At 49.2% G+C, this 26539-nt stretch overlaps 1 protein-coding gene across 1 annotated transcript in view; it reads right to left on the bottom strand.

Annotated features, from left to right (window-relative positions):
• VASH2 (vasohibin 2) overlaps positions 1-15666 on the bottom strand; it is a 37831-nt gene extending 22165 nt beyond the window's left edge. Inside the window, exons 1-4 of the mRNA XM_059675096.1 lie at positions 15391-15666; positions 6569-6657; positions 3007-3063; positions 2383-2457 (exon numbers count right to left, since the gene is read on the bottom strand). Coding sequence (XP_059531079.1) covers positions 2383-2457; positions 3007-3063; positions 6569-6657; positions 15391-15666 — 497 coding nt within the window. The remainder of the gene's footprint in view (positions 1-2382; positions 2458-3006; positions 3064-6568; positions 6658-15390) is intronic.
• Between the last annotated feature and the right edge of the window lie 10873 nt (positions 15667-26539).

Genomic DNA, 26539 nt, shown 5'->3' with positions numbered 1-26539 from the left:
TAATATATATATTGTTATTGGTTTCGGAGAGGAAGGGAGAGGGAGAGAGAGATAGGAACATCAATGATGAGAGAGAATCATTGATCAGCTGCCTCCTGCACGCCCCACACTGGGGATCGAGCCTGCAACCTGGGCATGTGCCATGACTGGGAATGGAATCGTGACCTCCTGGTTCATAGGTCGATGCTCAACCACCGAGCCACCCTGGCCAGGCCTAAAAGTTTTTAGGTAATTCCTGTAACTTCAAGTAAGGCTTGAATTTATAAATTTGCACAGGGTCAAGTCTACTGTGCATGACTGTTGTAAAGCAAGATGGCCCAGGTGCACTCGGACATCCATCAGCGGGCGGTCTGAAGTGAACTGTCCACCCAGCGAAGGGTCTGTGTTTGTGATCTCCCCCAGCAAATCCCCAACAACTGTTCACCCCCATTAAACTTGTAGGAGGCTCTGCCCAACAGCTGTGCTGCCTCTTGCCACGGGGGCGGGGGGGGGAGCAGGGAAGTGGGGCCCTGAGCCATCTGCTTCCCCCACCCACCCTGATCCTGCACTCCTGCTGGATGCCCCAGACACCCCTTTCATCTCTGTGAGAAGCAGGGAGGAGGTCTGACAGGGGGTTGGGGAGGGGCTTCTGTAAGGCTCAAGTTTCCACTCTTGAAATGTCAGCCCGGGCACCTGTGGACAATCTTGCTCAGACCAGGCCTGCCAGTGCTCTGCAGACTGCAGAGGGGCGGAAAGTACCCTTTCCATAAAAATGTCCCACTGTCCCGTCTGATTCTCAGCCACCCATCCTTCCGCTCACTTCTGTATCTCCTTGCCGGATTACCTTCTACCTTTGGAGTTGTCCTTGTCAGTGTCGTTTATGGGCTTTGTGTCAACTAGACCAAAAAATAATGAGATTTCACCCTTGAGCTTTTTCTCTTCTCCATGAACAGCACCTGCCACCCCTTAAACACACGGCTCCCAAAGTGGCATTTCGGGCGCTGAGCCCCTCCTGAGCTCCACACTCCCGATACCCCACCCGGCACCCCACAGGCACCTCAAATCCAACACAGCCAAATCTGAACTCATCTCCCCATAAACCGAACCCTCCTTTTTAAGTCCTTCCCTTGGACTGTTGAAGGATCATCCCATCCCCCAGTTTTCCAAGCCAGAAATGTGAAGTCACCGCCTCTTTCTCCTCTAACTCCTCCCATCTGATCAGTCCACAAGTTGATGACACCCCCAATGCCTTCCTCACTTTCATTGCTGCTATCTTCGTTCACATCTGTGCTGACGTATCTCACCTGTCTGTCATTCTCACCCCTTCAGCCCCTCCTGAACAGACTGTCACTTAATCCAGAAACCTGTATTTGCTGATCCCTTCCTCATCAGCTTCTACACCTAGCTGGCCTCCAAGGCCTGCAAATTCTATCTCCTTCATATCTCTTGAAACTCTCTCCAATCCATTCCCGTTGCCAGGACCATGGTCCAAGCACCACCATTTCCCTCATGTAACAGCTCCTACCTGGCTCTGCAGATCCAGCCCCAGCCTTCCCGTCGGACCTTCAACCTGCCCTAAGGATTACCTCCTCTGAAGCGCACACCTGATGATGTCACCGCTCTGCTCCAGAGCTTTCACCTAGGCTGCCCATTGCCTTTTTGCAAAAGGTCACACTTCTCAGCACAGCACCCAAGGACCTAACTGGTCTGACTTGGGACCACCTCTCAAGCCCAGGTCTTGCCATGTTCTCTTGGTCACAGGCCCTTCTAGCCATCACCCCAAAGGACTGGGAGTTTCTTTGCTCTTCTATCAGATCATGTTCTACTGCCTTCACCCCTAGTACGTCAGTGCCATCACAGTTTTCTGGGCCATATTCAGCTGAGGAGCCAGGAGTCTGGTGGAAAATGGAACAGAGGGTGTGAGAGAGACCAGACCTTGGTTTCAGCTCTATGTTCCGCAGTCAGGACACTACACCACTACACGGTCTCTTCCACAATCCACTCTTAGAAATTTCCCTGGAGATGGGTTTGGAGGACCCCATTTCCCCTTGAGTGCCTTTCCTGTTGCGATGCCAGATGAATGCAAAAAACGATGATGCACTCTCTCTTTCTACTCCCTCCAAGTTAGAATTCTCCTTGCGACTAGTGAGGCCGGCCTAAGAGCTGGCCCTGATACAGGCTTTAGCTAACAGGTTACAGTGATGATGGTCCAAGGAGCCAAGCTCTGATTTGGTTCAACTCCAGATGGTGGACATTAAAGAGACACAACAGGGGAGCTTAGTTCTCCAAAGAGACAATGGTCATCACCTCTGTGGACCTAGGACATTGAAGGCACACCAGCCCCACAGTGAGGCCACCGTCCATCTGTGGATTAAACTTAAGCAAACATAACTTAAAGGATACATGCCCAGGATGACAGCTTCAAGGCATTTAATAGGCAAGGACTCTCGAGTCATTTCTTTCGCTGTTTCCATTAACCTGTAGGATAGAGCACAGCAAAGGGTCTTAGGACTTACTTAATAATGCAACTGGTCTGTCTGTTAATCTGTCAGCATGCCTGTCCTCACACTAGGCACCGTAGGAATACAGAGGGAAAAGGGAGGACACACTTTGCAGGAGGACGCCAAAGCACATACACACCTGGCAGAAATAAAATCCTAAATTCTCCACTCCTCTCTCCAAGAGCTAGTTCCTGGATGTTAGTGACCATATTCCATAGTGTCCTCCCATTGCCCCTGGACTAGGGGCATCACATGGCGTAAAGGAGGCCACATGAAACACATTTCATAGGCATCCCCCACCCCCCGAACGAGTTAGTCTCCACCACTGAGCTCAGCTGTCAGGGTGGTACACACCCAAGCCCCACCCCCAACATGGCCCTGGGTCACCCCCAATCCACACCCCGTCTCCACCCCTTACAGACCAGGAAAGTGAGCACTGGGATACAGGGATGGAGGGCGGGAGAGGGAGTTAGCAGCTTTCAGGTAGGAAAAAGGTCACCTGGCCCACAGATCATGCACCACTTACCCACTCAGTGGCCTCATTTTTCTAATTTCAAAGAACTGCGTCCCTGTATGATTGTATCTGTGTGAAGTATGTAAAGGGAAAGTAAGAGAAAACTCCAAAGTCCCAGGAATCCAACAGAGGAAGCTCAATGAGATGAGGAAGTGAGAGCTTTCCAGGGGTCCAGTAGCCAGAAGGTAGTCAACATCCTCCACTGTCCTGCCTGGAAATCTAACTTCTAATTTAGGCCCCAAAGCACCTTCGACCTTTAGAATAGCCATATTCAATCTGCTCTGTATTCTGGTTAGTTGGATACATGTCTTAATTCATTTACTAGACTAAAAGTTCTTTGAGAGTTGGGACCATTTGTTTATCATCTTTATATCAACCATAAAGCCCGACATAAATCTAGTGAATGAAGAATAAGTGAATGAATGGGTAGACAGATGGATGGATAAATAGATGGATAGATGGGTGGAAAGGTAGATGAATGGATGATGGATTAATGAATGGGTGAATGGATGAAAGGAAGAAAGGAATATAACTGATGAATGGAAGGGAGGATGAATGGTTGGATAGATAGAAGGGAAGGTGGATGGGTGGATGGCTGGCTGGATAGATAGATGAATGAATGAAGGAGGAAAGAAGGGAATAAATATATACGGAAGAGTAGATGGATGGCAGTAGAGTTTCTCAGACTGCAGCAGAGCTTACTTTCATTTCATGCCTGAACTGACACTTGACATTGATTACTAAATGTGAGATGACAACATTATCCACAGCCTTGGATTTAGCTAGCTGCCCAGACGGTCTCAGGGACTGGAGAGCCCGTACCAGGTCATTCTGAATGACAAAGATTCCCTAATGTCATGCTCTCTTCTCTGAGACTGGATCTTAATTTTTCTGAGCCTGAAAAACGTTGCTTTGTGCATTTCCCTATACTGCCTCAAACAAAATTCTATTTAAAAAGGGCATGTTTGGGAATTGCTAACGAACCGTGAACTTGTAGCCCAGGCAGGGAGGGTGTATGAGGTTAGATGTGTGCCCCTACTGTGGTGGAGGCAGCTGCAGAGGGTGGTGCTGAACACCCTCCTGAGAAGGGCTGGGAGTCCTCCCTGCCACAGATGTGCTTGGCCACTCAGACACGAGCACACGGAACCACCACCTGAGCAGCTCATTATAAGCACATTCTGGGCTCGACCTTGCGAGATTTTGATTTCAGGCCATGGTTTTAACCCTAAATGCCATTCAGAGTCACCTCATCTTGGACTGTTAAATTGGAAGTTCCAGGGCGAGGACCAGGGGCTGATTTTAATAAGCACACAGTTTGGAAAGTACTGGCACGAACATAAGAATAACCAATAACAATACAGGCTTGCCTAGTTTTTAGAAAAATAATATACAAAAACCTAGATGTAGAAGAAAAAAATCTACTCTCATTGTTAGGTGATTTTTTTACTTTACCAAAGATGCCATTCAAACAATGAGATTCTGGTATATTTAAAGTAGGATTCAAATGGCAAAAACGCAATGCACATGCCCAACTTTCCCTGTATGTGTATCTAGTTTGTACATCTTGTACATAAAGTGAGACAAACTCATGGTAATAAAGTAATGAAAAATTATCTGGCCATCTTTTCTCAATTCCTAAGAGTTTTCAGCTCCTGCAAGTGAGCTGGGGAGGGAATTCCTATAAACATTGCCCTCAGGGTGAGAGACTCACTGACCGAGTGCGCCCTCAGCAAAGTCAGGTGACACCTCTTCCCAGAACACAGTGCAAAATCAGCACTCCCGCTGGCCAAGACCCTGAGGCCGTCAGAAGGGAAGGCAGGATTTGTCTTTCCATATCGCTACTGCCCACTGCACACATCTATAGTCAGGACTGGCCCCGAACGGTCACTGTGCTCTAGCACTGGTCATGTTGTTCAGGACAAAGCAATAGGCAATCCCAAGGAACTAAGTGAAAGTCTGGACAGAACTAGAACAGAGACCACACTCTGCTTCCTTTATGTGGTGGCTCCAATGGTCAGGTGACAGGGAGCACAGTCCAGCAGCCGGCCGGGCCTTCCCTTCAGTCAGTGACCATCATAATGCACCAGAGAAAAGCGCAAAAGCAGCTCCTTCAGGGCAACAATGAAAACCTGGCTGAGGGTGTGCTGCTGGGTTTACGAGAGAGTGCAAATTCTCCCCACCAGGCTCATTCTCTTTCATCTCTGCTCAAATGGTCCTTGTGAAGCCCATATCATAGACAGACGGAAAGAGACATTCTAATTTCTGTTGCTTTCTGGAATGTTCTGTGAGGAAGTCAGTTACATCCAGGAAGGCTCAGTTCTTGGGGTCCAAGTCTCCCCCGGTAGGAGTTTATGCTTCTGGACCACACAAAGCTCCCCAGGTGGGGTCCAGTTTGGGGATCAACACACTCCCAGGGCTGGAGCAGAGGGTGGCGCTACTTTCTCCTTCTAACACCGCTTCAGGATTCCACCGGGAAGATGCCCTGTGGGGGAGTTCATAATCTATAAAGTGGAAACTGAGAGGCTAATCGAGTAACCTGCCTACCCAAACAGCAGAACTGCTGTTGTTCCCACCTGGTAGTATTCATCCCTTCAGGGAAGCCACAATAAATCCACAGGAAAGGTTCTTGCCTAGAGCACAGAGAGCATGTGGGATACAGGCCAGGGCCCGTGAAATCCTCTCTGCTACACTCTAGGTCTTTAGGGAAGAGGCCAGAAGAGGCTTGGCACCCTGGACAAGGTGCTGGGGGTCTACAGGGCGTCTGATGCTGGCTTAGCTCTGAGATGCTACTGACTTGCTTGGGCAAATGGCTTGTCCCTCTCACATATACCTCTGCCAGCCCAGCTCCCCTCTGACTCCTACCCCTGATAAAACACCAGAGCAGCCAGTGGGCCATCCGCCTCTGGCCCTTTGTCCTGACAATGTTGCTGCCGCAGACCCTCAGAACTGATCTAACCTGACTGCAAACAACCTGGGAACCCTGGAGGTGAAGAAAAACAGTCTGGCTGGCCTGAACCCAGCCTGGACCCACGGGATCCCCAGCTCTATTTCAAGCTCAAATGAGGGGAGAGAGCCCCATTCAGTCACAAGGAACGGAGTAAGGCCACCAGTCGGGGCCACCTGGGGAGCCAAAAGCAGCGCCAGTTGGGCCTCCAGCAGATTATGAGCAGTCAAGATGAAGGCAAAAAGTGAGAGAGGAAAGAAAAGGAACAGAAGACTAGGAGGGAAGAGGGAGAAAGACTGCAGAGGAAGAAAGAGGGAGAGATGACTGAGGAGGAGGAAGTGGAGAAAGAGAAGCTGGAAGGCAGAGGGGCTCGAGGTGGCCCACCACTGTCTCACTGCCTTCTTGCCATCCTGGCCCACATCCTGCTCAAAAGGGCGGGCGTCTGATCACTGTAATTACATCCTCTGTTGTCACTCCTTCTAGACTCTCACATAGTGGCCTCCCTCCATGCCGGCCTCACCAACCTTAGAGAGTATTTGCTGACCAGCTGGGGAAAGACAGGCCACCAGGCTTGCAATCACCACGCCCGTCCCCTGGCTGTGTCTGCTCAGACCCTCGTGGGAAGGATACTGTAGTGTCTTCATGTAGTTCTGAATTGCCTGGAGCCAGTCTGGGATCGTCATCGACAGCCTGTAGTTTGGAACCTGGGGTATTGAAGGCTGCAGAGAAGTAGAGAGAGATCTTTTTGGGGCCCAGTGCTTGGTGGCAGGCCCAGGACTGAGACCACCGGAGAACTGCTCCTGGGAGCAGATGGCCACCCTGCCATGGTCACCTGTTCAAGTGGTACCTCCTGGACAAGGTTTCCCCACACCAGCTGGTCCCCTGCTGAAGTCCTCCCTCTCTGCATTCCTTCTATACACACTCCCCCGTGGGTCACAGTGACTCTCTATGGCCTTCTGTGTATTGTGTGAACACAGCCAGCCTCCCCAGGGAGCCTCAGCCATTCACTGAGGCCAAGGACCATGTCTTATAGTGTCCCCCACTGAGCCTGGCCCAGGATGTTCACAGAGGCGCTAACCCTCACATTTTTTACTGCATGACTGAACCTTTTGCTGCATGGTTGGTGTGACCCATTCTATGTGCCCCACTCCAGGGCACCATTGAACACAAGATGAATGGTGCCCTGAAGAAATGCAATATTGGGCGTCTTGGCCACCATTTCTTCTCAACACCACCCCCTGCAATGCCCATCTCCTCCCTCCTATGAGTCTAGACCCAGATGGATGAGGATAGAGTCCCCTCTTGCCTTTACTCTTCCCAGGTAAGTGCAGCTCCTCTGACTCATGAGCCACCTCACCCTTTTCCCCTTAGGGCCGCCCCACCACCTCTTGGTTTCCTAGTCTGCCTCTTGGTCAACATTCACCAAGTGTCTACAAGTCCTGCAGGGAGGAGAAAGGAGCTATGGCAGGCAAGGGCGCCAAGAGGGGGAGGTAGGCGCCTCTTGTCTGGAATTTAGAGCCCAGACAGCACTCAGCGCTGAGCAGGCTGCCAACGAGGCTGGGGGTGAGAACAGGCTGGGGCTTCCAATCCAGTCACTCCTGGGAAGTGAGGGACGATTTCTGCTTTCTCTCCCCCTGTATGTTTCTCAGTTTCTCATCTTTGGCCTCGCTGGTGGGGTAGGGCCATTGGGGGCAGAGCAACTGGGCTCATGTGGGCCTGAGACCCCTGCAGTGCGTTGTCAGGAAGGAGAGGAGGCTCCTGCAGGCCTATGTGCTTAGGAAGGAGCAGAAAGGGCCTCAGGACAGATTAGTTCCATCCTGGGAGAAAACAGGGACAGGGAGGCCCTGGGGATTTAGGGCTTAGCTGATGGACAGTGAAGACACTGGTCAACTGACTTGGGGACAGTGCTGGGCAGCCTGCTGGGCACCAGAGCTCTCCCAGCTCCCTGGGTTCAGGCCCCGCAGTGAAGCTGGAGGGCATGCTGGCCCTGGGCCTGAGGAGGGTGGGAGGAGGAGGGGGAATGGAGAGGGCTGCTCATACTTCTGTACCCCAGGCTGCATTTACTTATAATGCTACTTGACATTCTTTTCCTCTCTCCGCGCCTCTATTCTCTCTTGGCTCTGAGACTTCCTACTTCACAGCAACTGCCCCTTCAACAGAAAGGAAACTAGTCACACTTCCTACTTCACAGCCAAGGTGCTGTGCGTGTGTGTGAATGTAAGAGTGTGTGCACACACAGCTGTTCTGTGAACTACATTTCGATTACAACATATCAACTCAAATCACATTCTTGTCTTGGAGAGTCATTTTTGGGAGCAAATTGGAAGATTTGCTCACATGCTCCTCACCCTCCCCGACACACACACACACACACACACACACACACACACACACAGTCAAAAAATGAAGTGTAGCTGTGGCCTGTGTCGCTCAGTTGGTTGAACATCATCCCATGCACTGAGAGGTCGCTGATTTGATTCCCAATCAGGGCACATAGCTGGTTTGTGGGCTCAATCTCAATAGAGGGCATGCAGAAGGCAACCAATCAATGTTTCTCTCTCATTGATATTTCTCTCTCTCTCCCCCTTCCTCTCTCTTTAAAATCAGTAAAAACATATATTTTTTTTAAATGAAGTGTACCTTTGTGTTTTCTGCCCTAACAAACACCAAGAAGTATCTGGCTTGTCCTTATTTTTGTGTGTGTGCAGTAACATCCACTGATATACCCAAACCGGGAATTCTGTGTAAGAACGTGCCAGAAATTCCGCAGAGAAGCAGAGAGAATGGGAGATACGCACAAACATTTCTTTAGTACTTGTGTTCCCAGCTCTAGAGCAGGCACAAAGGGGGAGGGGCACAGAGAGAGAGGCGGGATGACACAGTTTATGAAGCCATGAGCTTCCACACAGAAGAGTCCCTATTTAACAGAAAAGCGGGTAAGCACAGGGAAATGCCCCATAGAAGCACGGGCCACCTAAGGGATCCCCAGAGGGGCATCTGTTGGCCACAGCCCTGAGGTGGCCAGAGTGACGGGGTTCTGAGTCAACCGGCCGTTGGGGCCAACCACCAAATTATTTCAACTCCAGCAAACCCAACAGAGCCCACAAGAGCTGGATGACGGGGTGGGAGTCAGGCAGCAGCTGATCCTCAGAATAGAAGCTCAGTGGCGCCCAAAGGTTTTTAAGAACAGCTGCCTGGTTACCTCAGCCCCTGCTGAGAGCGAGTGGCCACATTCCCCAAACCCCAGCTGAGGAGCAGAGCTGTGGCAGGAAGAGGGGCCGAGGCTGCTGAGGGGATGATGTCATCTGGCTACAACTCTGACATCTGGGAGAGCTGACTGCAACTCAGGCTGGGACTCAGCTCCCAACTGGCCCCTCAGGCCGCCAATGCCTCCACAGGACGATGAACTATTAACCAGGTGGGCTCCTTCAGTTGTGATGACGCGTCCAACACAACGAGGTTGGAGTCCCTGCTCTGTCACCTGCTGGCTGTGGACCCTGGTCAAGCTATATGACCTCTCTAAGCCTCTGTTACCTTCCCGATAAAACAGGAGAATATCACCTACTCCAAACCTTCTGGGCTGGTCATGAGGATTCTCTGACCTACGTATACAACGTGCTCCTTGGAGCTTGGCACTGGGTGCTCTCTAAGTGTGAGCTGTGTTATTATCGTCTGAAGTGTGCCTTCAGGGGCAGACAACGGGGAGGCCTGAAATGTCTTCACTTTTCAGGAAAACAGAATCAGCAGCGCTTGAGTCCCTGGACACTCGGGAGCATTCCTGAGATGCCTTCTCACCCTAATAACAGAGGATGAAACCATCCACTTCTCTCTGGGACCATGCGTTAACCTCCTTAATTCATGAAGTGTTCACACAAGGTGATGAGAAAACTTTGGGGCCTCGAGAAAAAATAAAAACAAAAACTGGCCCAGCTGGCATGGTTCGGTGGTCGAATGTCGACCAATGAACCAGGAGATCACGGTTCAATTCCTGGTCAGGGACCAGGTTGCAGGCCCAATCCCCAGTGTTGGGTGTGCAGGAGGCAGCAGATTGATGATTCTCTCTCATCATTGATGTATCTCTCTCTCTCTCTCTCTCTCTCTCTCTCTCCCCCCATCCCCCTTCCTCTCTGAAATCAATAAAAATAATAAATGAATAAATGAATCTGTCCTTTTTTTTTTTAATGGCCCCAAAAGGTGGAAGCAAACCAGGTGAATGAATAAACAAGATGGGGCATGTACACACAATGGGATATTATTCAGCAATAAAAAGAAAGAACATTCTGGCACATGCTACAACAGGGATAAACCTTGAGGACCTCACGCTAAGTGAAATAAGCCAGTCGCGAATATCGTTCAATTCCTTTATATGAGTTCCTAGAATTGCCAAGGTCATAGAAACAGAAAGAAGAAGGGTGGTTGCCAGGGGCTAGGGGTGGGAGGGAGGAAGAGGGAGTTTCTGTTTAAGGGGTACAGAGTTCCAGCTGGGGAAGAAGAAGAGGTTTTGGAGATGGAAGGTGGTGATGTTACACGCACAACAATGGGCAGAACCGAACACTTAAATAGTAAACTATATGTTATGTATATTTTACCACAATTTTTAAATGTCCGTGAAAAGACAATTCACACAAAAAAGTAAGTGCAAATAGTGGATAAATATTTGGGGAAAAAAAGTTCAAACTCACTAATAATTTAAGAAATGCACATTAAAGCCAGTGCAGAATGACAGTTTCACCTCTCCATTTAGCAGGGGTGCTCTGAAGCGTGGACACTCAATGCTGACAAGGATGCTCCCATACAGAAGATGGGAGTGTAAATTGGTACAACCGTTTACCAAAACAAAAAGCCCAGGGCACACTCCTTTTGTTTTCTCCATGACTGGGGACCTGAGAGTCTCTTCTCCTGTCATTTTCCTGCCCTATTTCACCTGAAATGCCAGCCTAGATTTCCCATGGCCCCTCCCCTCAAGATTCCCACCTCCTGCCATCTGCATCCAGTCCCCTCAAGCCACAGCCCCGCTGATGGAGGCAGAATCTAGAGGGCACAAGTCAAAATGACCCTTTCCATACTATGCCTGTGGTCAGGGGTCGGGGAGTGGGAGGGGGAAGTGGGGTGGACAGGAAAAGGGTTGCTCAAGAATGATGATGAAACAAACCACAGGCAAGGTTTTTATGGACAGACTCAATTTCACTCCATTCTTGCCAAATACAATGACCTGTCAGAAGAATGCAAGGAGCCCAGCCAGTATGGCTCAATGGTTGAGCATCAACCTATGAACCAGGAAGTCATGGTTTGATTCCCTGTTAGGGCACATGCCTGGGTTGTGGGCTCAATCCCTGGCAGGGGGCGCACAGGAGGCAACCAATCAATGATTCTCTCTCATCATTGATGTTTCTATCTCTCTTTCCCTTTCCCTTCCTCGCTGAAATCAATAAAAATATATTTTTTTTAAAAAGAAGAATGCAAGGAGAAGGGATGTGGATGGACGCAAGTGCATATCATCACCATGTGGGAGAGAAGGGGGAACTAAAAGAGGAGCCAGGGAGGCAGCTGGAACCCCAGGTACCAGGGATCTTTAACAAGAGAGAACAAGGACAAAGCAAAGTCTTCTGCTGTCCCTGCTCTTGGCAGACACCAGGCAGATGAGTCTCCTGGAGGAGAGCAAGGAACATCACTCGTGAGCCCAAGATGGGCCCCAGACCCCTGCATCAGCAGCAGCCCGGAATCTGTTGGTGGTAGCCTGCCATGGAGGCCCAGGGGCCACAACCTTGGGCTGAGCAGGAAAGACCAGTGGATGGTCTTGAATGCAGAACAAGGGAGGGAGGGAGCTGCCCAGTGAACCAGCAGGGGGCAGGGGTGGAGCCCTGCTTGCAGCAAAGTCTCACCTCACAGCATTCACTTCCTTACTCAGGCAAAGCTGCGTCCTCTAAATGTGAATTACTTTCCAATTTGGGATCAACGTGAGAATGAGACACACAACCGAATGTGGGTTCTGCAAGAAACAGCCCAGCTGTTTTTTTTCTGGGCCAGCTCCCTCTCTGCCCCCTGGCTTCCCATCCTCTATCATCCTCTACCTGGCTTGAACTGCTTTTTTGCACTATCCCTAAAAAACCCTGGCCTTCACCTACACAATTGTTAACTCCAGATGTAGCAACCAGCAGAGAAGGGGTCTTTGGTAGAAAATTTAGAAGGAAGATCTCGGAGCAGGTGAGCTCCTCCACGCCCCAGGAGGGGGTACCTGGACCTTCGGGCAGAACTTACCATGGCTGCTAACAGAATGGCCGGCAGTCAAAGGAAGTGACATTCAGTCCCCCCCCCTCTTAGGCCTCCGACACCTTCCCTCCGCCCACTTCTTTGCCAAATTCAATTGCCAAAAAAAACGTAATCTCCCTGAAACTCTCCAACCCTTCCACCACTTCCTCCTCTTCTCTACAAATTCCTCAGTAAAGCATCGGTTTGGTTAAAGGAGCAAAGGGCTTGGTCCCAGAGGGAAAAGTCTGCCAATCTGAGCGCAGGAATAACCCTTGAATCCAAGAGGAGTGGCATCGAGAAAAAGCAGCTTTTGAAACGGTCCCCATCTCAAAGCCTGTGTAGGAGTCAAGGTTTGGGGAATGTCGGAACCAGGGAGAGGTAGGATCCCATGATGGGGCAGGGGGTGGAGAACCAACCATTATGACACAATGTAAGAGAGAGAAATGTTAAGTTCTTTACTTAGGTTCAGAAAGCCAATGCCCACGTTCGGGCTGGGGTTGTCCTGGCTTGGCAGGAGTTCGAATGTGACCTACGAGTTACCACAATAGTGCAATGTGGCCTTGGCCAGGTGGCTCCATTGGTGGGAGCATCGTCCCATACACCAAAAACGGCTGTGGGTTCAATTCCTGATCAGGGCACATACCTAGGTTGAGGATTCAATCCCTGTCAGGGCCCATAAGTCTCCTCTCTCTTTCTCTCTCCCCCCATCTCCCTTCCTCTCTCTCTAAAATCAATAAAAACATATCCTCTGATGAGGATTAAAAAAAAATAAAAGTACAATATGGCCACTCTAGTAAAAAAAAAAAAAAAAAAAGAGACCACTCTTTGTTGTTGTTAATCCTCACCAGAGGGTATTTTTCCCATTGATTTTTAGAGAGAGTGGAAGGGAGGGGATGAGTGTGTGTGGGGGGGGAAGACAGAGAAAAACATTGATTGGTTGCTTCCCATACACGTAGATCAAACCCACAACCCTTCGGTGCACTGGCTGATGCTCTAACCACTGAACCCCCGGCCAGGGCAGGGACCACTCCTTTTTAAGAACACAGCATGCAGCCATAGTATTGGCGGTCTCTGGAAGCAGTGATCTATGTTCTAAGCTGCTCAGACAACATTTAGAATATTGTGTTTCATATGTGCTTATTTTAGGGGATTGACTGATTTCAAACTAGCCATTGTCCTAGAAAGAAGAAGAGAAGAGTGAGTTGATCTGGGAACTCTAACAAATAAGAAAAGGTGAAAGGAGCTACCTGTGGACAAAGGAGACTAAAGGAAGGTGCAGGCTGACAGATGTCACAGTTCTGAGGACTTGTAATTCCGTGCACCTCTGGTGTCACACAGGTCAGCATTAGAACCTGGAGACTCACGGGTCATAACATTATGGAATGTGAGAGTTGGAAAGAACTTTACTTGAAGTCTGGCCTACTCCCATTGTATAGATGAGAAAACTGAGATCAGAGATTTTAAGTAAGCTAGAAGTGGCACAGCTAGGACTGGAATTCAGTCCCTTGCTCTCTAAGAGCCCCGTCTAGTGACATTCTAGGGAGCTGTGAGTAGCAAAGGAAGTTGGCATGTGCTACTCTGGCTCAAAGGGCAACACAAGAACCCGTGGTGACATGTGACTAAGGGGAGAGGAGGAGGACTTCTGTTCAATCTCAGGAAAGATTTTCCCACTAATCAAATCCAGCCAGGCCTGGGACCAGCTGCCCTGGGAGGCAATGAGCCCCTGGTTCTCAGGAGGTCTTCAGAACACGGAAGGGAGACTGGTCTCCACCAATACTAACATTCCCTGGTTCCCATCGAGAAAGGGGGTCACTACACACAAAATCAGGAGAAGAATGAAGCCACAATTAGAAGCGGGGTCGCCGCTGAGGGTGCTGAATTAGAAAGGCAGCATGGGGCAGTAGGAACAGGCCTCTGTTGGCTGTGGCCACCTCTCCTCCAGGTTTAAGGGCTCCCAGCTCGTCCTTCAGTAAAGAAGGCTCACTTAAGTATGGACAAAGCCCGAACCACAAGCCAGCACCAACGTTGTTCTCACGCTCAAGGAGGTCTCAGCAAGGGTAATTGCGGCTGACAGTAAAGCAGGCAGGACTCTCGTTGGGCACAATGAAGAGCTCCTTGACCAGCAGAGTAATAAGACACTGTGACTGACTGCGACAGGAAGCTTACCGGCTCGGCCACTTCTCCCAAGGGCACACACAGCTTTCTGGCCTGTAGGGCTCAGACGCTCAGGTCACCAGATGCTCCAGGTTGGGGATTTGACCAGATGGCCTTCCAGGTCTCAGGTCTGGCATTCCTAGACTTGCCCAGGAATCTTCTCAGCCATGCCAGTGTCCCCAGGGTGCCAGGAAAACCATCTGCCATGCTACAACCCCCCACCCCCCCACCCCGCAGGCTCTGGCAGCATTTCTCCCCCAGGTTTGCATTTTGTTTCATACAGCGACCACTGCACATCTCCCTCCCTCCATCTTGCTAAGTGATCCTTGGCCACCAAACCCAATCAGCTCACTGGCTTCTCTCCAAGGTAAAAAGAGTTCTACTCCCGAGCCTCCTTCTCAATCCAGTGAGACTAATTCATCAAGTTGACTGGAACGTCCCCTTTAAGCCACGGCCAAAACTTTTTTTTTTTTTTCTTGGAGCCCAGATAAGCCATGAAAAGAGATAGTTCACTGTTTTTGCAAGTTTCAGAGGTGAAAGTCACTGTCATAAAAAAAAAAAATTGGCAAAAAGTCTAGAAATGATTCACGCTGAGAAGTCTGACTGGTTGAGTCAAATTCATTCACAGCCTAATAAATCATTTGCAAGGGGGAGACTCCGAAGGGGAGAAGCAGGGTGGGATCCCTAGGGGACCTATGCATTCTTGGCATCGCCGCTGCAACAGAGCGGCTACAGCTCTTGCTGAAAGAGGATGGACATGCGGGTGAGTAAATAAATAATAGAGTTTGGATAGAGATTCAAGGAAACCTTGGCACAACAGACCACACAGTCCCAGGACAGCCAGCCACCACCTCCCCCTCCCCCATTTCTAGGGCTTCCAAGACAAACATCTCAATTAAGCAAAGGGGAGGAGGGATTGTGGGGAAGACTGGAGAGGGGAAGGGTGTTGGTAGCAGAACCCGGGACGTGGATAGTGCCTCTATTTGCCCTGTACAGACCGAAATGTCCCCTCGCCGCCCACCCCACCCCCCTCCTTCGAAGCCACTGACCTTTGCCAAGAAGGCGGCGTTCCTGATGGCGCCCACCATTTCTCCCCCTTTGGGGTGCACCTTGGCCACGTGCATCCACATGCGCTCCCAGGTGTGGCTGTCGATGGGGAAGCCGCTCTTGTTCACGTGAAAGAGCACCCCGCCGTCTTTGTCCTCCTCCTCGGAGCCCCCGCTGGTGGCGAGGCTCACGGGCCGCGCGTGGCTGCTCCGGGACCGGGTGCCTTTGGCGCCTTTGGGGTGGGGGCAGCGGCGAGTGTCAGCCGCAGAGCCGGTCATGGTGGGGCCGGGGCCGGAGGGCGGGGCGGGGGTCGCGCGACGTCGGCGGCGGCGGCGGGGGGCGTGTGCGCGCGGGCGCGCGCGGGGATCAGTGCCCCGCGGGGGCCGCCTCCTCCATGCCTCGCGCCGCCTCTGGACGCGCCAAGGGGGAGCGGCGGCGGGCGCTCCTCTTACGGGCCGAGCCTGCAACCAGCGGAGACACAGCGCGCACCGCGGTAAGTGGACACCCCGAGGCCCCGTGCCCGACGGCGGTGGGGCCTCGGACTGTCCCCGCGTCACTCCCGCCCCTCCACCCCCGCGCTGACAGACCCTCCGCAGATTTGAATTACGAGCGTCCAGCCCCGCAATTACCTCGAAAGGCGACTGGAATTTTGGCACAAAGCTTCACGCACACCTACACGCCGGGAGGGAAATAAAGAGGCGTGGGGGGTGCGGAGTGGACTGGGTAGCGGGGGGAGAAAGGCGGCTCGTGCAGCGTGAAGGAGCAGGGGGTCCCCGCACGGCTCCACGCAGCGCTTGGTCGCCCGATGGGGTCGAGCGCCGAGCACACCAGCAACGCGCCCGCACGTGAGCGCCCGGGGTCGACGCGAGGGCGCAGCAGCCGCTTGGGCTTGCAAAGGCGGCCGCGTTGCTTCCAGGAAGCCCTCCCGGAGCCCCCAGGCTCCCGTGGAAATAGGTCCACCCGCCCGCGTTCCACGAGTTCCCCGGGGGACCGGCTGCAGGCGGGACGCGGGAAGGGCGCCGCCGCTGCAGGACCTCACCTCCGGGCGCTTGGCCTCATTGCTGCGGCGCAACTCCAGGCGGCGGGGGCGGCGGAGGAGGAGGAGGCGGAGGCGGCTGCTGCTGCTGCTGCTGGGCCTGGGGCTGGGGCTGGGGCTGGGGCTGGGGCTGCTGCGGCTGCGGCGGGCGGCCCCTCATTCCAAGTCCCATTCTCGAATGTTATTCTGTGACATATAACCGAGTCACCCGGGCAGCCGCCGATGTTCCGAATGCGTCCATTGGCCGCCGCAACAAAGAGGGGCGGGTCCCGGGCTCGGAACTCTACAACCCGGAGTTTCGCGACGCTCCCATTGGCTCCGAGGTTCCCGGGCCTGGGGGGTGGGGGTGGGGGTGGGGGTGGGGGTGGGGGTGGAGGAGAGGAGCAGGGGGAGCCGCACGGCCACGCGAAATTGCGATCGCGGTCGTGTCCTGGGGCTGGAGCGTTTGTCCAAGAGACGGAAGACCGAGTTCCCCCAGGGCTCGTGGCACTGCGAGGGTTTGCAGCTGTGGGAAGCAGAGGACAAGTCACCTGGGAAGTGACCCAGAAGTAGAGGAGGGCTTCTCTGAGCATCATTCCCTGAGGAAGGCTGGACACAGCCACTTGCCTCTGTCCGGGGGTTCAGGCAGGGGCTGTAACAGGAAGGTACAAAGCAATCTCTTTTTTTAATCCCTCACGGCAGATTACCCCAAACGAACAAGGGGGTACAGTCATGTACTGTCTGACGTTAGCCGTGATTAATCAAGTCCTTTTAAACCCAAGCTGACATGTAACACTAAAACCCAGGTGGTCAGCCGCGTCCTGGTCGTTTGGTCAGAACTGTAGAGTTAGAGGAGGGGCTGGAGAGATGCTTCAAGGTCAGGGTGAAGGGGGAAACCCCTCCCTACTCCCCACTGGAACAACTTTTCCTTAAAGCCCTCTTTTTTTTCTTCTTCTTCTTTAAAGAAAGAGAAGAGCAAGGAGAGATGGGAAGAGCACCAGACTGCTGACCTGAGGGCTGGCTCTAAGTCCACATTTATCACTGGGCCAAGCTGTGTGACCCAGGACAAGCCACTTGCCTGTTCTGGGTTTTAGCTCCTCTTTCTGAGGAGAGGAGAGCAAGCCAAGCCCCTCACTCTCCAAGGTCTGTTCTGACTCTGAGGTTCTGTGATTCTCTGACTCTCTCTTGTGGGCACTTAGGAACCTGTCTCTAGTTTCTTTTCTCTTTCAACTCCAAGCCAGCATGCCAGCTTTGAGAGGGTAAAGCGGTGGTGATAGCGATGCTAAGTTAACCTAGAATTAAGAATGCAGTTGTCAGAGAGCCACTGATGACAGATCAGTTTCTGGAACTTCTCTTCCCTGGGAGGCGTGGTGAGGGGGCCAGTGCCAGCAGAGGTCACTGGGTATAGCTGAGAGTCCGGACATGGGTGAGGGGCCCAGGACTCCGGACCAGCCCTGCATGGCTGCAGGCAAGAGCCCATGCCTAGGACTTTATGCATTCAATAATGAGAATAATAACTTAGGTCCCAACAACACAAAGGAAACGGTTTGGCTCATTCTGGAAATTATCTGAATAATACAAGTGGGAGAATCACACCTGAAAAAATATCAGGAAATTGGGGGGGGAAATGACCCTCTCACCATATAATTGGCTCTGTTTTCATTTCCTGATTAAAAGAAAACCTGCCTCAGCGAGCAATCTGTTTTCTCATCTCAAGCATCCTTCCTCCCTTTTTTCTCACCCATCTCTCAGATCTGTCCCCTTTCTCCCCACTTCCCTGGAGTTTCAAGTCCAGGAGACTAGAATTTCAGGATGAAGACTTGTGTGCAGAGGATGAGGATTTGGCCTCACACTCCCTCAGGAGAAAACTGAGCTCTCAAAGTCAAGTGATCAGACCCGTTGGTGAACATCGAAGAATGTCTGGCAAGTGTCACCTTCCCTGGTATCGATTCCCAGTGTGGGCACTCAGGCCAGGTCCAAACAACTGCAATTACCCTGTTAAACCAAGGCCTGGATCCTGCCCTGCCTGAATCAGAATCCTAGGGACCAGAGAGGGGTTATCCGTTCATCTTCCTGCCCCAGGCACATCAGGACTCCCTGACAGTTCAATGAAAAGCTTTTGTTTTCATGTCCAATATTCCAGCTGTGCATTCTCTTCTTGCCTGGGCAGTGGGATGCAGTGGGAGGCTACATGGCATATGAAGAGAAGTGTGAGACTTAGCTACTTTTCCCAAAAGGTGGTAAGAAGGCTTCTAAAGTGAACTGTGCTGTCCCAGTGAGGGACTGGGCGGCAGAAGAGACTTTTTGTTCAGAATCCTTGTGCATTTGAGAGTTGTGCTAGTTGCATGGACCAGCCAACTCTGTTCTTCCTTTCCTTGTGTATTTTCTGTTACGTAAGTCTCAAATGAACCCGGGCCTGACAGATTATGGGTTTTGAAAGTTTGGGTCAATAATAACAGTGACGTAGTGGGACAGGGCCAACTTGTGATTTGAACAGGGATGATGCTCAACCTCTAAGAGCATAGTCACTTCCATTCATTAGCATAATGACTGGCAGAGCAGAGATGTGTAGTGGGAAGGTTTGGAACAAGAAAAACGGTTTAAACAGCATCTCATTTTTCAGGTGCCTGGTGCTGGGGTCTCTAAGGTAAATAAGACAAGATGCTAACCTGGTGATCATTTTTCTAGCTCCATCACTTGTTGATGCTAATAGCCTATTAATGAGTGTATCAGACACAGCTTATGTCCCTTCTCACATTGGCTAGACCTTGCCTTTCTGCTGGCTCCATAGCTGCCTCCACAGCCAATTAAATCTATGCAGTTCAGCCGCTGGGAACTGGCTAGTCACTTGCCCAGCCAAATCCTTCTTGGCTGCTGCTGCACAGCCAGGCTGGCCAGCCACATGTCTGGAGTCTCTGACTCCTCTACTACTACTGGACTCAAAGGAAATGCCATACTACAGGATGTGGCTTCTAGGCAGCCATCAAAGAGACTAGAAGATGATGCACCCTAGGAAATTCCCTGTGGGGAGCATTTTGACCAATGAGAAACAAGAGATGGGTGGGAGCTAGGCAGATGCATTCTCTTTCATTCCTCCTTCCTATGGACAACCTCCCCGGATATGTCCTGCAGAGCTACTGAGACGCACCTACTGAGTAATCTGCCATGGCTCTTTGCAGCTGGCCCTGAAGCAGTTACCTGCATGATAACACACCACCTTGCATTGCTTCTCATCCTAGCCTACTTCGTTTCCCCTTTCACTCTTGTGGCCTTCTCAATCAGATTTAACTTTTGCTTCAGATTTCTGTTTCCTAGGGAAACTGAGCTCAGGCCATTGGTTCCACCAGTGGTTCTAGGATGGATATGGGGAGTGCATGGCTTACGTGTCTGAAATCAATAGAGATCCCTTTGCTGGTCATAAGAGAGACGGTAATAAGTCTGATGTGCAAGAGCACCACAAGAGTCGGTAGTGGCTGTCCTTGGTCCAGGGTTAATTGTAGGGGGAAAACCACCCTGTAACTGAGCTCCTTACTGTTAGTGAAAATGACAAAAATCCCAGAATTGCAGAGGCCAGGTGAGAGCACTAAGTCATAAAAGACCAGGTGGACATATCGCAGTGAACAGCAAGGTGGAGGAGTGATCAGGGTGACTTTCTCTGCTGGGACTCATGGTGCTGACTAATAGCTCATAGAGTTCCTAGGGAAAGAGTATTCATATAATTTATTGTCCAAATTGAGCTACTTTTGAGAACAGGAAGGGGTGCTAGTAATGATTACATGGTATACATCGAGACCATCCTAGTCAAACTGACACTTGCGTTACCCTACTGAGGCTAAAACAGATGAGCAGCCATGCAGGCTCTTGCTTGATCAATATAATCAGAAAGAACAGCTGATGGGCAGAAGACTGACTTTGGCCACCTTGGTGAAAAATCATAGACCTTCACCTAATTTCCAAGTCTAAGTCAGATCTGTCTCAAAGCTGTTGCCACTGCTGAGTGAGCCCAGCTGGCCAACTGCAAAACTGATGCTGAAACCTCAATATAGCAGCATTCCTTAGGGAAGCCAGATATCCACCTAGTGGCAGGTAAATTTATATCTCATCTTCTACCTTGGAGGGGGCAGTGACTTGACCTCAATCAATATATGGGTTTGTCTTCCCTGCACACAGGGCTGCAGGCAGTACCACCATCTGAGAGCCTGCAGATTACCTTATGCATTGACATGTTACCCCTTACAACATTTCCTCAGAACAAGAGACCCATTTTATGGTGAAGGAGGGGGCAACAATGGGCTCATGACCATGGTCTACTGGTCTTACCATGCATCCCAAATCCAGATGCAGCTGACCTGATAATATAGAGGAAAAGCCTCATGAAACTCAGTTAACGCAAAACTAGGGGACACTTGGCAACGTTGTGGTACAGTCCTTTAGGTCATAATGTTCTTTGAACTAATGACCAATACAGGGTACTAAATCCCCAATAGCTAGAAAGAATGCATCCAGGAACCAAGGGATGTAGAAGTGGCACCTTTCACTGTGACATCCAGTGACCCCCTTGAGGAATTTGTGCTTTTTCTTCCTAAAACTTTGGACTTTGTTATGTGACAGGTTCTGGTTTCCAAGGAGCTAACTCTGCCAGGGTACACAGTAAGGTTCCACTGATCTGAAAGCTGTGACTGCCTAACTGCACTGGCCATGTGAGGCCAGTGGGCAAAGGAGTTAAAGTATAGCAGTTCTAACTACCTCAAGGAGCCTGGACAACGACTCCTGGATTGCAGGGTTTACTGAAATAGCTCCTAGTACTTCTGTGCCTGGCAAAGCAATAACTTTTTAATGATAGCAATTCAACTCAATAAGGTCAGTTCAACTTAAGAGCTGCAGATCCTCTCCCAAGTAGGCAACCAATCATGCTACCAATCTAGATAACCAGCTGAAGTGTTGGACATGAGTGAGGGAAGTCTACAATGGGTGGTGGGTATCAATTATAGCCTTAGGACCAGGCATAGTAGCTTGAATCAACCTACAGTCAGTTGATTCATTGGCATCTTCCCTTTAGGTCTTCTTGGAGATTGCAACTGGCCACAGACTTGCAGAGAATTTCATAACTGAATGGATTTTTACCCCCTCTTTTGGAAAAGAGGTAAATGTGTTTTATTCTTATCATTTTTTTTAAAGCAAAAGAATGGCGGCTCCATATTCTAATAGAGGACCCATATATAATGGGAGGGGCAGTAATCTGTCTTTATGGGAATCAACATATATACCATATATGGGTTTGCTTTAATCGTCCACTGGGCTTCAACTAGCACCACCATCTAAGTAAGGGTTTACAGAATGTCTCATCCATTGACTTGTTATATCATACAGCTTTTCTGATTGGTAAAAAGAGAGATTGTATTGGGCATATTTTTATGCCTTTTCAGATTTCCTTGGCCTTGACTGCTCCACACAGTTCTACTTCCTAGGCTTTTCTCTTTGGTTGCTGTTGTATAGCCAGGCTGGCCAGTGGATAAATATATTCTCTGGCTCCTCCTATTACTTCCAGACTTGGGTGAAATACCATATCATAGGATGTGAAACCTGGCTTGTGAATGGCCACCAAAGAGTCCCAGAAGCATCATGATTAACTCCCTATGGGGGAACCAATGAGAAGCATGAAATGGAAGTCCTATGAGAATAAATTCCCTCACCCGCCCCATTGTTGTATGTACAGTTTCTCCATACAAACTGTCAATGGTCAAGTACCCAAATCTTCTAAGCAAACTACTTTGTCCCTTTGAGACCCAGTTAAAGCTGAGGCCAGAGTAGAAACCCATCACCTTGCATTACTTCCCAGCTTTCCTGGCCTCACTTTTCTTTTTTCTCACTCATCCTGTTGTGAGTTAACACCCCTCAAATGAACCATCAGCAGGGAATCCTTGCTTCAGGCTCTGCTTTTAGGGCAGAAGTTCTCAAATTGCATATCACTTAGCTGATTGAGTGGCTCTGGAGCAAAGCCTAAGAGTCCACATTTCGAACAAGCTCCCAATGGTGCTGCTAGTTGAGGACCACACTTTGAGAGAAGCAAGTTCTATGGGTGAAGACATAGCCTTAAGAAAAAAATGTTGAAAATATTCTAGGTGAGTTAACTGTGGAAAACAAATTGAAAAAATTTAGTGGAAAATATGGGCAAATTACCCAGGATAGGGAAAAGTTTATCAGGCCAGAATTCTTCATAATAAGCACCAAAGCTGACTCTTGTTACAAGTAGAAAAAAACATTTACTAAAGGGATGCAGAGTAGCTTGCAGAATTGTTGGAAGGACTAGAGGCTAAGCTTCCAAGGTCAACATGCAAAATCATGGTGCAGAACTGGACTTGATGAGGAATTACTGCCACCACCTTTACTATTAGAGCCTACAGCCAAAGCCGGTTTGGCTCAGTGGATAGAGCGTCGGCCTGTGGACTGAAGGGTCCCGGGTTCGATTCCGGTCAAGGGCATGTACCTGGGTTGCGGGCACATCCCCGGTAGGAGATGTGCAGGAGGCAGCTGATCGATGTTTCTCTCTCATCGATGTTTCTGACTCTCTATCTCTCTCCCTTCCTCTCTGTAAAAAATCAATAAAATATATTTTTAAAAAATATTAGAGCCTACAATTTGCCAACTTGACTTTATTGGAGTGAATCTTGCTGGCCCCTTCAACGCCATTTCTGTGTAGGGCTCAACCTAACACCCCCAATGAATCTTCAAATCCAGACTGTTTAGCCATCACCCACCCTTACCAGCAAAATGGATGTTTAGTGCTGGGCGGGTGTCCTCCCCCCTGTTTTGTTGTGAATCAACATATCGCATTGATTGAATATGATGACTATACTGGTGAAGCCCAGGTCACTTGTTTGTGTCCTACTTATAAAGGAAGTTGAAGAGGGAAATGTCTATATTTTATCTTAGATTTATCTGAGAGAAAAAAGGTTCACATGGTGGAAAATTCCACAGACATAACAAGAGTAATCAAAAGATGCTACACAGTTCCTAAACTATTTTAGATATCTGATAGGATTAAGCAAATGAGTAAAGATATCACTATTGTTGGGAGACAGTGTTCTCACTGTGGAAGCAGGAACATAGAATATGGAACCAGGGAAGCAAAAAGAACCGTGTAGGATGAAATGGAATTGTAGGTATTGATGTGAATTATTACTTCTAAAATATGTGTATATGTATATCAAGGTGTACCTATATATGTATGTGTATATGCGTCATATATTTACATTTACAAGCACCATTTGCTGAAAGGGTCAAGAAGCAAAGATGTCCCTGTAGCAATGGGCACGCCGAGAGCTCGTTCCTTGCTATCTGAATACCATTCCCCACCGAAAGGAACCAAAGCTCTCTGGTGAAACGGTCAGTTCCATGGCTGGTGCAGGGTAAATACAAGAGGACCCCAGAACATCTTGTTAGGCCAGAAAGTAATTGCTTTAAAAAATGATGAAGGCATTTCACAAGGACAAAGAGTCAATTAGAAGGGGCTCCCACTGGTCAAATCTGGGACAATTTGAACACAAGATAATTAACTACAGAGTGAAGTACAAGCCATTGGGGGGAAAAATAGGAATCTATGAGTCCATATTGATTATAAATAGACAAATTAGAGAAGAAGGGGAGACTCTTGCTTACAATAGAATATGAATATAGAAAGTGCTAGAGTTAGAAAATTATTTTGCAACGATAATAGTAAAATTATTTCAGTCAAGAGTCAAAAATGGATACTAAATCTCAGGGAACATGATATCTGGATGGTCTTAAAGTGTCTTCCTACACAATTCTTAATAGTTTCCAGGGAAAAAAATATTAACTTTTCAGTGGAGTTAATTACACAACACCTTGACCAGGTAATCAAAATTAACATCACCAAAAAACAAAACAAAACGGGGAGAACCAAGATGGCGGCATAGGTTAACGCCGGAGTTTGCTGCTTTGAACAACTACTTCAAAAGTGAAACTAAAACACGGAAGGGACATCACCCAGAACCACAGGAACGCTGGCTGAGTGGAAGTCCTACAACTAGGAGGAAAGAGAAACGCATACGGACACTCAGAGGAGGCGCAGTGCTGAAGTCAAATTCTGAGGTGCGGAGTCCGCGGAGCGGGCTGGCGGCGGAGGGCGCGGTTGGCGTTTTCAATCGGGAGGGAGTCGCAGACTCTGAGCTCCAGATCCGGGCGAGTCTTTAGGGACCCAGACTCAAACGGGAGAAGCGGGACTGTCTGGCTTCGGTCAGAGCAAGTGCAGCTTTCTCTCCGAGCTTTGCAGCGGGTGCTGGGACTCAGAGAGGCAGAGCCCCTGGGGACAGGACTGAGAGCCGCCATAACTGCTCTCTCCAGCCCACCCTGTTGATCCTGTGCGACCCGCCCCGCCCAAGCCCTGCACAGAGGCATTTGCCGGATAGCCTCAGGCAAAGGCTAGATTAGCACCTCCCTAGAGGACAGAAGTTCTCTCACTGCTGACACAGCTGATTCTCATAGCCACTTGGCCTGGAGGTCAAACCCTCCCTGGAATTAGCTACAACAATCAAGATTTATCTATAAGACTGCGAACAAAGACCACTAGGGGGTGCACCAAGGAAGCATAACAAAATGCGGAGACAAAGAAACAGGACAAAATTGTCAATGGAAGAAATAGAGTTCAGAACCACACTTTTAAGGTCTCTCAAGAACTGTTTAGAAGCTGCCGATAAACTTAATGAGATCTACATGAAAACTAATAAGACCCTCGATCTTATATTGGGGAACCAACTAGAAATTAAGCACACACGGACTGAAATAACGAATATTATACAGACGCCCGACAGCAGACCAGAGGCGCGCAAGAATCAAGTCAATGATTTGAAATGTGAGGAAGCAAAAAACATCCAACCGGAAAAGCAAAATGAAAAAAGAATCCAAAAATGCGAGGATAGTGTAAGGAGCCTCTGGGACAGCTTCAAGCGTACCAACATCAGAATTATAGGAGTGCCAGAAGATGAGAGAGAGCAAGATATTGAAAACCTATTTGAAGAAATAATGACAGAAAACTTCCCCCACCTGGTGAAAGAAATGGACTTACAGGTCCAAGAAGTGCGGAGAACCCCAAACAAAAGGAATCCAAAGAGGACCACACCAAGACACATCATCATTAAAATGCCAAGAGCAAAAGATAAAGAGAGAATCTTAAAAACAGCAAGAGAAAGAAACTCAGTTACCTACAAGGGAATACCCATACGACTGTCAGCTGATTTCTCAACAGAAACTTTGCAGGCCAGAAGGGAGTGGCAAGAAATATTCAAAGTGATGAATACCAAGAACCTACAACCAAGATTACTTTATCCAGCAAAGCTATCATTCAGAATTGAAGGTCAGATAAAGAGCTTCACAGATAAGGAAAAGCTAAAGGAGTTCATCACCACCAAACCAGGATTATATGAAATGCTGAAAGGTATCCTTTAAGAAGAGGAAGAGGAAGAAAAAGGTAAAGATACAAATTATGAACAACAAATATGCATCTATCAACAAGTGAATCTAAGAATCAAGTGAATAAATAATCTGATGAACAGAATGAACTGTTGATTATAATAGAATCAGGGACATAGAAAGGGAATGGACTGACTATTCTTGAGGGGGAAAGGGGTGTGGGAGATGTGGGAAGAGACTGGACAAAAATCGTGCACCTATGGATGAGGACAGTGGGTGGGGAGTGAGGGCAGAGGGTGGGGCGGGAACTGGGAGGAGGGGAGTTATGGGGGGAAAAAAAAAGGAACAAATGTAATAATCTGAACAATAAAGATTTAATTAAAAAAAAAAAACAAAACGGGAACAAATACAATATTTGTAAAAAAAAAAAAAAAAATTAACATCACCAATGATGGGCAGATGGACACCATGAGCCTCCATATGTGATGCCCTGAGGACACAACATCCCCTCTGCACTACCTGTCTGAGAATCCATAACATGAATCTAGCCATGAAGAAACATCAGGCCAAAATAAGGAAAGTTCTGCTTTAAAGACTGTCAGTGTAATCAATGACAAAGAAAATCTGTGGAAATGTTCCAGAGTAAAGACTAAAGAGCCATGACAATTAAATATGATGCCTGATCATAAGTTAGATTTGATCTGCAG

This window comes from Myotis daubentonii, chromosome 18 (assembly GCF_963259705.1).
Source record: "Myotis daubentonii chromosome 18, mMyoDau2.1, whole genome shotgun sequence".
Taxonomy (NCBI): domain Eukaryota; kingdom Metazoa; phylum Chordata; class Mammalia; order Chiroptera; family Vespertilionidae; genus Myotis; species Myotis daubentonii.
The sequence above is the reverse complement of the archived record's forward strand: the minus strand, read 5'-3'. Positions and strand labels throughout refer to the sequence as shown.